At 40.6% G+C, this 13,695-nt stretch overlaps 1 protein-coding gene across 3 annotated transcripts in view; it reads left to right on the plus strand.

Moving 5' to 3' along the window:
* Positions 1–13,695, plus strand: part of LOC149190779 (uncharacterized) — a 325,562-nt gene that overhangs the window by 143,555 nt on the left and 168,312 nt on the right. For all 3 annotated transcript variants that reach the window (XM_089413441.1, XM_089413442.1, XM_089413440.1), the window contains one exon: positions 6,343–6,429. In XM_089413441.1, the coding sequence (XP_089269567.1) occupies positions 6,343–6,429 (87 nt within the window). The remainder of the gene's footprint in view (positions 1–6,342; positions 6,430–13,695) is intronic.

A 13,695-nucleotide genomic window follows, 5' to 3' on the forward strand; every position in this document is an offset into this window, starting at 1 on the left:
ATTTTTGTCAAATCGGTGAGGGGTGCTGCAAGCTGTGAGAATCCCCTCACGAACCTCTTGTAGTAAGTGCAAATGCCCAGGAACCCTCTCAACGCGGTCACATTCTTGGGTGTTGGCCAATCCAAGGTGGCATTGATCTTCTCCTGGTGTACCTTCACTCCGTCCTCCCCAATCACATGCGCAAGGTACAACATCTCTGTCAGTCCAAACTCACATTTGGACATCTTTGCATACAACTGCTGCTCCTCTAGTATGCGAAGTACTACCTCCAAGTGCTGAAGGTGCTCCTCCCAAGTCCGACTATAGATGAGTATGTTGTCAAAGAGGACAAGGACAAAGCGCTGCAACTTCCCACGAAACATGTGGTTCATACAAGACTAGAATGTAGCTGGAGCATTGGTAAGCCCGAAGGGCATCACCAAGAATTGAAAGTGTCCATAGTAGCAACGAAAGGCAGCCTTAGGGATGTCCTGCTCCCTCACCCGGATTTGGTGATACCTCGAGCATAAATTTATCTTAGAGAAGTATCTCGCTCGTCTAAGCTCATCCATCATCTCATCAATGCGCGAGATAGGGTATTTGTTTTTCAAGGTCTTCTTATTGAGGGCCCTGTAGTCAATGCACATGTGGCGTGCCCCATCCTTCTTCTTCACCAGCACCACGGAAGAAGCGAAGGGACTCGAACTAGGCTTGATGTGTCCTAATCTCAGCAGCTCTTGTATGGCCCATTCGATCTCATCCCGATAGGCTTTGGGGTGCCTATACGGAGTAATGATGACCGCATGCACCCCCTCCTCCAACTCAATAATGTGCTCGAACCCACGGTTTGGCGATCTGCCTGGTGGGATCTCCCCAAAAACCTTTTGGTGCTCTCCAAGAAGGCTAGCATGTCTGGATGCACAAGTCGTGTTAGAGCCCCTATCTCTGAGATCATAAGCTCCACTGCCCACTCTATGTCTCCATGTCGTAGATCTGCCTCCATCCTGTGAGCAGAAACTATCTGGGGTGGATAAGAGTGCATCCCTCTCAACACTACCGGCTTCCCAGTTAGGCCTGTAAACTCCATCTCAAGCTTTTGCTAATCGATAGTGACCCTCCCCAACAAGTATAGCCATTGGACACCCATCACCACGTTGGTGTCTGTAATGTCAACTACAAAGAAGTGATCAATGACGGAGTAGTTCCCCATCGTCACTGTCAAGATGGGAACATACTTCGTGCACTGCATGGCCCTGTCTCCTGACACCAACACTGAGAACCCCTCAAATGTCTCTGTGTGAATGCCCCTCCTCTCCACCATCTAGGCATCGATAAATTTGTGGGTGGCCCCACTGTCTACAAGGATTGACACTCGCTGCCCCTACACAGTCCCCTTGATCCGAAGTGTTAAGTACTTCGTGACTCCCCGAAGTGAAGCAAGAACTCCCCCTGCTGGAGCAAACGATCCTCCCCTTGGTGGTGGTAGTGCTCCCCTTGATGACGGTCCCCCCTCATCTCCCTGTTCTACACCCAGATCAAACTCCTCCTCCGACTCACTGTCTGAATACACCTCAATATAATGAGCCTTGCCCTTGGTGCACTTGTGCCCAAGGCTCCTGGCACGTGAAGCATAACTTCCTCCTTCTGAGGTCCCTCTTGGTCCCTCGTCCAACTGGATATGCCCTCCATCCCTCTGAGGTGGTCTAGTATCTTAGTTCCCCTACAGAGCAGTGGGTCTAGTGGGGATGAAGGCATTGGTCTTGGGCACTACGTCAATCATATCCCGGGTCTTGGAGATAGCCTCCATCGGTGATTTGGGCTTGTAGGCCCTCACCCAACCATATAGTGGCTCAACAAGCCCCTCCACAAACAATATGATCAATAGAGCCTCCGAAATGTCGGTCACCGTCACGACCAGTCTTTGAAACTTTGAAATGTAGGCCTTTGCACTGCCAATCTGCCTTAGATGGGCCAACTCCCTTAAGTGTAGCTTCGGGTCCTTCCTCTCAAATCTCTCAATCATCCTCCAGGTGAACTTTGTGTAAGAAGTGATCTGGATATGCCCCAATGTAATCAGCCCACGGTACTGCCACTCTTGGGCATCACCCTCCAAATGTAGAGTAGCAAACCAGATTACATCCGACTCACACATGGGATTCAGGTGAAAGTATGTGTCTAACTTCTGCACCGATGCCCTGGCTGAACTCTTGGCCGACCCATCAAAGTTGGGGAGTGTGACCTTCCTTGCTATCTTTTGTACCTCTTGGTTAGATTGTCCCCCTCTATAATGTGTCCCGGCCCCAGTGGTACGTCTCTCCTTTAGGTGTATGTACTCCCCAAAGGACCACCCTCTTAATCCTGATAGCCAACCCCTCATACTCATCAATACTGGATGCAATTGAATGTACCAAATCTGCAACTGGGTCTGGTTCCCTCTCAGGCTCTGGCTGACCCACAAAATGAGGCATGATGGGGTGGCCTCCCTAACCAAGTAGAGGGATGTGTGGGGGCTGATAGGGATGACTACCTCCTCCAGCTCTGGAACCTCCATCACCATGGTGCTCTCCCTCTGGTCTCCCATTCACCTGCAACCCTATCACCTGTTGCATCATGTCCATCATGAGTTGCCCTTGCCTCAACATCTTCTGGTTGGCTCTTAACAACTCCTCTAAAATCTAGTTTTGACCCCCTTGTCTGGGCTGCTCGTTGTCGTCCTGATTGTCCATGTGGCCCCTGAAGTTTTCCACCTCTGTATAAGAAAAGGGGTTCCGTTCTCCCTCTCTACCTCGTCCCTTGCCTCTACCTCTACCTTTGCCTCTATGCTGATACACTGCTCCAGTAAATGACCCTATCATCACCTGCTCTCAAGCCCACAACTGGGTAGGAACATGCTCTGATACCACTATAATATTCCTAATGGAAATTCTTACAGTGATATTAAGCAAATTCAAGCAAATACAAGAGCATGTAGAAAAATTCAAACAGACATTAGACATCCATAAGAATTACGCCAGAAATGCTCCAAAACCAGCCATTTTATTAATTCTTTGAGAGGGTACAATGTAAGAACAAGTGCACTTGGGCTTGCCAAAGCAAGCTAGACAATCCCAAGTGATGAAATATTGCCCGGAAACAAGGAATTCGACCCCTCCTGAAAGGTATTGTGCTGGCCCTAGAAATTCTGCACTGTTGTCTAACTTGGACCCACTGTTTGGCCTTCAAAATCTGCCTAGAAAATTTTGCCAAATTAAATTTGAGCTCCCCACCAAAAACCCAGAAAAACGCATAAAGGGTTTTCTCTAATTTTGACGCTCCAAATGTGACCCCAAATTCCTAGCACTTCTCCACTGTGAGTAAATTTTGACTGGCAAGAATTTCTATCTTTACAACCCTCCAAAATAGTGGAAAATCTCCTCTAGGAACACTTCTAACTCCCACAAAACAAACTAGCTCCAAATCCCTCCAACCAAGGCCACCCACAACAACTCCACTCAAATACTGCACAGGCCTGGGATAGTGCTGCGTAGGCCCTGCAAGAGAAATTCGTACTGATGAAGTGGGCTCCTTTGCTCCTGTAATTCTCTCCTCTCGTCTAACAAATTTGACAAGGACTGTCCAAAAAATTGTGTGGCTTCTAATTCCCGGCACCAACTCTCCAACGGACTGCATAGCTTCTAGTTCTGCGTCCCAGCTGAGCTCAGAAAATTCGTGGCACCTGTGCTATGCCTCTCCCTGCCTCCACAAGACAATGGTGATGACTTCCTAGGGTGGCACTCGTAGTCCATCGAAGAAAGGGTGAGTTTCCTCCTTGGGAAACTCTGGTGCTCAACAACACTTTCTGACTCAGCTGAACAACTTGAGCAACAATAAAATTTGTCAAATGATCAAAAGCCCCAAATGATGCTGCCTTCCTCCTATTTATAATTGCTGCTCCCTTCCTTCTTGTGGGCCCCTTCACTAGGCAATTCGAACTCCTTCCTTAGCCATACAAATTTCTTAATTAAGGGAGTGCGTTTTTCATGGAGAAGCAGCCCCCACATTCCACTAGGAGAATAATTTCAACCCCCTTGTCCTAAATGCTTTCCTCCAAAACTGCCTTAGGCCCAAAATTGACAAAAATGACAAAATTGTGATTTTCTTAGCAAAATATTTAGGAAGGGACATTACAATAAGTCATTTGTCACCTCCACACCAAGTTGGCCCTTACCTCATCAAGTTGGCCTACATGAGGGTAATTCGACCTCCAGAAAAGGGTATATATACAAGCAGTTTGATTCATTTGGACGACACTCACTCAATTTCGATATCCAAGAAAAAGAAGCAGAAAAAGTGCGAAGTTGCAGAAGAAGGAGAAGATTTGATGGAGAAGTAAAGTCAAAGTTTTTTGGGTTGTCTCTCTCTTACTCGTGTGGATTTACTGGAAGATTGAAGTGCTGCTGGGTCGAAGATCCACTGCAGGTTGAAGTTTTGCTACTGGGTCGAAGCTCTGTTGCTTGGTCAAAGTTCTGCTGGAGAGGTCGAAGTTTTTGCTGCTGCTATTGGGTCGAGATTTTCTGCTGGGTTAAAAGTCTGCTGCTGCAAGATTGAAGTGCTAGGTCGAAATTGTTGCTGTAAGGTTATCATCTGTAGGAGAAAGGAAGGGCTGACTTGGTGATTGGAGGAAGTCCGTGTCTAGGTCAAGGAGTCTTGGATCATCTCGTGAAATTATTAAGGAAGAGTTGTTGACTGGGTTTTTCCCTCGATAGGGGTTTTTCCTTGGCTGTCTGCCTGCATCTGGTGTCTTTGATCTTCGTGTTATTGTTATTGGTAATTGTTTGATGAACTAAGATAAGAGAAGAACTCAAGAAAGTTAATAAGAACATAAGAATAACACAAGTGATTATCAACATAAATAAAATCTTTCTGCCGTTCTGATTTTCCAACACAGGATAAGTCAACCAATACAAAGATGATAGTCTTCTTGTAGCTTGCATTATATAGAGGTGATGGTCTTCCTGTAGCTCGTATAGTCCAAAAATACAGTGCCTCAAAAAATTCAATTGTCCACTGAAAAGTATGCCTCAGAACTTTCGCTTGTCCACAGAAGAGTATGCCTCAGAAATTTTTCTTGTCCACAGAAACATATCACTCAGAAAATCTCAGATTCCACTGGAAGATATTACAGAGACTCGAACTGTTCTTTTAATCTCTTCTTCTTGCTTGAGCGATGGTATATAAATCTCTCGTTGTCCTAATGAATTTCGGCCTTCTTACTTACTTATATACTTCAGGAAATAGATGACTTGGATGGTATGATGTATGCTCCAATTGAGGTATGCTAATAGGCTATATGTAGTCTTCTCTATTAACGAATGGGTGCCTCATGTAGCTTAGCCGACTTGAGGGCAGACTTGGCATCTTGGAGAGATGAATGGTACTTGGCAAACTTAATATTTATTTCTTCTACAAGGGACATGAAGAACAAGCCCTTCTAAATTTTTCTTTTGACTCATAACAAATTCTTTTGGCTCTAAGCATGAAGAACATGCTTTGACAAATATATAAATATAATAAATGTATCAATGACATTATGAAGACTGAACCTAGTTACAACTTCAACAGATAATGCTGATTGTGTATGAAATATTGGACAATGATTAAATATTGTTGTCTGACTGTATATAAGTAATGTAATTTATGTTTGACTATTTTTTTTTCATGTATCATGCTTGATGGTTGCTAGCAAATGCTAAGGACCAGGCTTAACCATATAGAATGAATGGTTATAAGTGTCATTTAGTAGGCTTGGAAAGCGTTTAACTTGTAGAGGTTTGCAAAATCAACACATCAGATATTGTAGCAGTGCATTTTTCATTTTATCATTTGTCTTGGAAATGAGAAGAACTTGTACTTTCGGCATATATAAGCTAAATGTAATTTTGATCCATGTCGGGTGCCACGGGGAGCATCTGAATAGGTAGACCCTGTGCTAATATGGTAAAAATTCCTCAGAAATACCTGGTGCCATGGTGCTTGTACTGTTACACTATGCCAAACAAGTCTAATGGGGAACCTAGCAGCATATCCTATTAGAAGTGTTTGTCAAGTAAATCCTATTAAAAGCAAGGGTTGTGTTCATTCTTGAAACTCTGTGTCACCAGAGCATTTGTTTTATTTCCTGATAAAATAATTCTTGAAAGTTCAGTGTTTTACGAATTGGGGGCCATTAATATGAGTTCTTGATGACATCCTGCACTTTGAAATCCATGTTATATGTTGTCAAGGGACTAAACATCTTTCTATTTTCTTAAAGAACGATAAATAATCATGCTGATTAATTGAATCTGATGGAAGAGAGTTTCTAATCCTTGATATTGGATGCAGGTTGGAAGGTCTTATGTAGTTTCCAAGTTGAAGAACTATCCAAAGTTTGAAGCTGTAGCTATTGCCATTCAAAGATCAGGATTTAAGGTCCTTATGCTCTCCTTTCAGTGGGTAACACGTTTGTGTGAATGTTGGTTCTAAAATTTCTGCTTTTGGTGGCTCCTTGATCATTAAATACCTAACTGATTGTGCGTTTTGTCTTTTTAATACCAGTTTTATCTTAACTTTTTATAAAAACTTTTATTTGCAGCTTGATTTTTTGTATCCTTATCGCAAATGGCCGCAGAGCTCTAGATCTATATTCATTTCCTGCGCCCCCTCCCTCCATTTTCCTTCCCCTATATTTGAGAAACGCGAAAAGACGACGATCTCGCTCGCGGAAAAGGAGCAGGAGGAGTCAGTATCCTTCCGAAATCGATTAACGATTTCAGGGTCATCCCATAAGCCATATAGTGACATATCATGAGAATATGTAATCTATAAGCCACATAGTGACATGTCATGAGAATATGTAATCTATAAGCCATATAGTGACATGTCATGAGAATATGTAAATATCTATTGAATGTTTTGTTTGTGTGGCCTATATTACCTATATTACACTAAGATTGATGGGTGCATATTGGGATGGAGTGCACAGGAGAAGGATACCCACAAAGTTTTTCAAGGACAGGGTGATGAAGACGGGACGACAACATTAAACAATACATAAATTTTGTATGATTTTAAAAATATTTATGAACATTTTTATCTATAATAGTATATGGTTAATGCATATGTGAGATAAATATGTGAATGGTGTACAATATATGTTGAAATATGTAACTAGGTTCGGTCTTCATAATGACGTGTAATCATGATTTTATGTAATTGATATAAAGAAGAAAAATAAATTGATTTTGTCATGCTTGAGTCATGGGTTTCATGATCACGGAATTTATTTTGTAGATGAAGCTCCCATTGTGAGCTATTAGGTTTGGTTATCAAGTCATAACGTCTAGTGAGTCAATGTCATGTATTGAAGACCCATTTAGGCATGTTACACATTGTAAAAGAGAATTTGTTTGAGTCATTAATCCTCCAAGATCTTGTCACGAGCACTCCTTCAAGTCGACTTTCAAAAAGGGATGAGAATGATTCTAGAATAGCATGTTGGCCTAGTTACAAGGTCAATTCGGCCTATTTTTCATGGATGGACCACTATATATAGAAGGAATCGACATCACTTGAAGGACCATTCAATCAAGCATCCAAATTCAAAGAGGAAGTGTGAGAATCATATAAGAAGAGCCTCCCTCCAAGCGTAGAAGGAAGAACAAGAAGGCGAATTGTTTTGGGTTTGTTTTAGGGCTAATATCTCTATCACGTGCGAGGAGGAGTGGTATTATCTGTTGCAGAAGAAGTTGAGATTGTCACAGTGATCTTAGGAGGTTGAATTAAGGAAGAGAACAAGTGAAGAATACAAGCCGAATTGAAGTAGAAGAAGTCTCCATCCAAGTGAAAGGAACAAGGGTACAAAAATTGGTGGTGATTCTTCCCACTTGCTGCAATTAGGGTTTCTGAAGAGGCTGAGAGTTGTAGGTCTGAGGTCATAGGCCAAAATCTGAAGGATAATTAAGATCATAGATGAAGCAAGCAGTTTGACAATCGTTGACTCAAGGGAGAAGAACTTTCTCAAAGAAGCCTAGTGACTTGGTCTTGGAGTGGTTGGTTAGGTCAAGGGTCTTGGTCTTGGAATTTGTCACTTGAAGATCCTATAAGAAGAAGAATTCATTTGGGTTTTCCTCTCAAGTTGGAGAGGTTTTGGCTCTGGCCGATCGCCTACATCTTGTGTCTCTTGTCTCATTATTGTTTATGGTTTGGTAATTGTTTGATGAAGAAGAACACTATAATAATATAAGGCAAAGAAGAACCTAATCTAAAGAAGTAAAAAGTATTCACAAGTAGTTATCATCAAAGAGAAATCACCTATTTCCTATGCCCTAGATTTCTCAATAATATATTCTCATTGGTAGTCAAAATGTAATTACAAGGAAGCATCTAATTATAAATCATTGCTAACTTATCTCGTAGAAAATTAAAAATATCTGAATTAGATATTAATAATACTATCAACACACATTGGAGATCAAACATATGTCCTCCCTCAAGGGTGGATCTCTAAGGATTGCTTAGGACATGTTGTTGCCACCTTGCACACACACCTAAGTTAGTGAGAAAAAACCCTTAACCCCACATGGTGTGGCTTGGTGGAAAAACTAAGAGATGGGGCTATTACCTATTCCCAACTCTCACCCTTTAAGCTTTCTCCTAGTTAAAGCTAAGGGGGTGGTTCGTAATCGAAAGTTAATAAAGGAAAAGTGAATTTCTAGGAGACTAAAGTCAGAGGGAGATACTCATCAAAAAATAACTTGACTCCAAGAAGTTAACAAGCATATAATATATGAGCATTATTTTAGAAAATAAAAATGGTAGAAATATTTTAAAAATATTTTATTTATGGTGATTATTACTTGTGATATTCTTATGTTCTTTTTAACTTTCTTATGTTTTTCTTTTACTTTAGTTCACCAAGCAATTACCAAAACAATAACATGAAGATCATAGACACTAGATGTAGGCGGACAACTAGGGCAAAACCCTTATCTAGGGGAAAACCTAGTCAATAACTCTTCCTTCATAGACACTAGATGTAGGCGGACAACTAGGGCAAAACCCTTATCTAGGGGAAAACCTAGTCAATAACTCTTCCTTTAATAGTTTCACGAGATGATCCAAGACTTTTTGACCTAGACACAGACTTCCTCCAATCACCAAGTCAACCCTTCCTTTCTTTTGCAGATGATAACCTTCCAGTGACTTCGACCTAGAACTTTAATGTTCAACTTCACCAGCAACTGAACTTCAACCTAGAAGAAAACTTTGACCCAACAGAATCCAGAATTTTGACCTTCCCAGCAGCATAATTTTGATCCAGTAAATAGCCTAGTAAATCCACACGTGTGAGAGAGTGACAACCCAAAAAAAATCGATTTTCCTTTTCTATCAAATCTCCTCCTTCTGCAACTTCACAATTTTTCTGCTTCCTCTTCTTGGATATCGAACTTGTGTGAGAGTGTCTTCCAAATGAATTGAACTGCTTGTATATATACCCTTTTCTGGAGTTCAAATTACCCTCATGTAGGCCGACTTGATTAGGTAAGGGCCGACTTGGTGTGGAGGTGACAAATGACTTATTTTACTCAATAATAATTCTTTTTAAATGATTCAAAAGCCCAAGAAGGGTCTCTTTAAATGGACAATGACTCTAATGGCTCGAGACAAAACCTAAAATTCCTCAATGGGGACTTTGACCTAAAACATGATGACCCAAGCATGAAACTTATGCTTTAACACGTAATAATAATAATAAAAAAAATTCTTTTTCTTTCTTTGATAAATACATTTCATTATGACTCAAATACAGTTATGAAGACCGAACCTAATTAAATTCTTCAACACTCTATCTTAACTGGGGAGGTACTCATACATACATATACAAGTACATGGAAGATTTCAAAACCTATGAACCATGAAGAGTTTAGGCACTTACAATGCCACAGACTAGATTCCTGACTAGGGAAATCTATCCTGGTGGGACTAAGATGGACTAATGATTTCAGCGTCTCTAGGTACCATTAGGCTTACTTGCTAACCATCAACCCAAGGAACTAGGTGCACAATGCAAGGTCAGATATCTATGACCAGTGCCACCTGTTGACCTCTACTGGTCAACTACCCATGCAGTACATCCCCCTTTTCTTGGCAAAAAGGGGCAGCACCTGATCAGCATGTCCGTGCCATCCTGCCATCATCAGCAGCTTGATCTTTTTGATTGTAAACCCAGTCTGCATGTATTAATTGTAAATAATCTTAGCAGACATGAGTCATGTATGTAATTTGCCTAGGTGGACCTAACTTTCTGATGATAATCTACGTCCCGGAAGGTTTTTCGTCTCACCGATCCACGGATCGGCAGAGTTTTCCTTCAAACCTGACCCCAAAGCCGGGATGGACTTTGTCATTGGAATTTTAGGAGAATCCTAGTGTGTTGATCTGCTAGATTATAGTTGTGTCGCAGAACTGGGTGATTTGTGAGGGTCTATGTTAAAGGGGTTTTCTCCCTTAAGATGTAAATTGTAAAAGTCATGATGTAATGTGTCCTGAGGGTCGAAAAATGTTTTAAATCCCCTCATGAGTCCTAAGTCCTAGGTCCTAGGTGATGTTTCCGAAGGCTTAGTTCGATGATCCATTTTAAAACGAATTAAAAAATTAAAAAATGAATAAAAATAATAAAATAATAAAATAAATAAAAAATTAAAAAAAAAAAATAATAATAATAATAATAAAGCGAAAACCCTAATTAATAAAATAACAATATTTTAAGTGAATAAATCGACGGATGAGATCAAGAGATGTCTTGATCCTCATCAACGGTCGAGATCATTTCTACATGGATCACTCGAACTAGCCGTTGGAGTCATTTCCTTTAAGTAGGGTGCTAGGGGTCAGTTCAGATCATCTGATCTGTGAGTCTAAGACTGAAGAAGCTCTCTTGTAAATCTGTTTCTGGTTAATAAAAGAAGACTTTGGGGTCCATATCTTGCTGGTGTTACTCTCTTGAAATGCTGTGAGATTGTTTCATTTTCTGCATATGTTATTTTCAGCCGTTAATAATAGCTTTCCGTAGAGTATTGTGAGCACATGTATCTTGTTCACTTGCTGGGGTTTGGGTGCTGTTAGGGTTTCTGAAGTAATGGCAGGTATCTCCATTACTTCCTGAGATCTAGCAGCATTTTTGCCCTCTTTATTGACAGTTGTTTTGAGCTGTGCAGAAAACATCATTGAAGGAAATTTTGTGGGCGTTCGGGGAAGTTCTCGGCTGAACCAGCCAACTCCCACAAGCATTTTTTGCTGAGCCCAGTTGGATTTGATCCTGGGTCTATCATTCGGTTTATTTTTCTAAGTTTGCATGAGAGATTTTCTGAAGTTCTTCCTAGTGACAATCTGAAATTTCTGTTCTTTAAAATGTTTTCCGTGCTTATTGCCAGATCTGGCTGTTAAGGGGCCAAATCTATACATTAATCAATTGTTTTAGAATTTTTTTTGATCTAGGGTTTCAATTTTATTTTAATTAGGGTTTTGTTTTCTTTTTGCAGTTGCCCAGGATCGGCCCACAGCCTGCTCAGCCAGCAGATCCGAGTCCGACCTCCCTTCACTCAGAAAAACAACAGCTCCAGCGTTTCATAGATGTATAATCCTCGTCCATGCACGATAAGAGAAGTAAAATGTTGAAACGATACCAGTTCTAGAAAGCCCGGCAATCGGCGTATCAACGGCTCAGGGCTACGATTTCTTTTGTCTCAGTTAGCAAATGATTCCCTTCAGAAATGCTGAGCTGCCGACAGAGAATCGACTTTCTAGAAAGCCGAACAGCTGTTCATGGTTTCCGCATTCAGTTTCTTTGTTTCAAAACGAGGTCACGATTTTGATAGGCTGCCGTCACATTTTTGCTTTGGTTGAGTCACATATCTCTGCGTCTTCACGTGAGCACTATTTCGTTTCTGTCACTGCTACCGCCGTATGATATCAAAGCCTGGTGTGTGTTTTCAAAACAGTCCGCATTTGGTCAGCCGTCACCTAAATTTTTTTTTTCCGCCGACAGAAGAAACCACAAACGCATTCGAAAACCACAAACGCATTCGAAAGGGCATCTTCAGGGTTTTCCACGTGACATTCATGCCCAGTCGCGATCTCACCATCGATCACGCAAGGCCCTGCTACGCCATCATCTGCGAAATTTCTCTCGGCCCGTGAGGTAGCACGCTCTCCATTTAGAGTCTACGCGCAGGTACTCACAGCGTATTTTATTTTGGGATTTACGATATAGTCGTATTCGCATTTCAGATTTCTTTTAGGTTTTTTTTTATAAAAAATGAACAAATATATGTATATATCAGTTGCATAATTTAGGCTTAAGTTATTTGATTTCATTTCGTTTGTTGTTTTTGTTTCTTTTAATATATATATGAAAATGCAAAAGAAATACGTTAGAGTTTTCTTAGGATTTTATTTAAGTTTTTTGACTTTACTTTGTTTAGATTTTAATTTATATTAAGGTTTTGGTTTTGAATTTTAGTTTTGTATAGTTAATGTTAGAATAGATTTTAAAATTTTAAGTTTTATATTTTTCCTAGATTTTTTAATTTGGTTTAATTTAATTTTTATTATATTTTAGTCTTAGATTATTTTTAGATTTTATAAAAAAAAAAAAAAAAAGAAATTTGTCAGATCCAGTCTTTCTCGGGAATTATTAGCTTTCATGCTGAGATCTAAAATTTTCAAATTGAGACACAAAATTGATATCTGGTTAATGGTTTAGGATTTTCGTGGTGGTTTAAAGCAATTATTTTTTTTGAATCTTTCAGTTGCTGGATATCGTTTTGGTCATTCTAAGAGCATTGTGATTTAGCTGATGATTGATGATTGCTGTTCATGGTCCATATTTTTATTATCATTTAACAAGTAATCATTTTAACCACAATTTCTTAAGGCACTGGTCTGCTAAATTAATCAAATCCATCGAGTGCTTTTTATATCGTGTCTCGTGTCTCCCAACCAACTGGTCGACAGTTGGTCTCATCATTTCACAGGGACTACCCCCCTTAGCCGCGGGAGACAGGCTTAAACGGAGGGATCGGGGATCAGAGTGACGGCCCCCAGTCTGAGCGTTGTCGTGTCAATCTGCGCGACAACATTTTTTAGCGCTGTTGCCGGGGAACTTTGTTTTCTCGGCGTTTCAAACGACAATCATTCATCTTCTCATCTTTCTCATCTCTCAGTTGCGCTGGCAGATTCAATATTTTGGCATCTTTTCATCACGTATCAGCAACGCCTCTTGGGTTTGTTTCCTGTTTGGGTGGCGACTCCACTTTCTCATTTTTCCCAGACAAGAAGCTTTCCTCATATCTGCTTGTGGTTACTTTTTGGATCCTAGAATCAGATTCATTGTTCAAGTGGCGACTCCACTTCTCTCATCTCTTAATTTTCTTGAGCAGAAATCTCTTTCTATCATCCATTTGATCCCTTGTTGTTCATCATGGATTATTCATGTAAACCATGTCATTTTACTAATAATCTCTATGATCTTCCGAAAGAGGCCATTTCTAAATTATTTAAGTTCTCGGGTGATGATCCGGTCGCTGTTAGACATCATTTAAACATGTTTACTTGTGTAATGACCATATATTGTAGACTGCCTCAATATAATCATGAAGATTTCAAGATGCGTCTATTTGTCCATTCTTTAGAGGG

The sequence above is a fragment of the Pinus tabuliformis genome, chromosome 3_1 (assembly GCF_031772625.1).
Source record: "Pinus tabuliformis cultivar Carrire ecotype Pingquan chromosome 3_1, CPIR1, whole genome shotgun sequence".
Lineage (NCBI taxonomy): Eukaryota > Viridiplantae > Streptophyta > Pinopsida > Pinales > Pinaceae > Pinus > Pinus tabuliformis.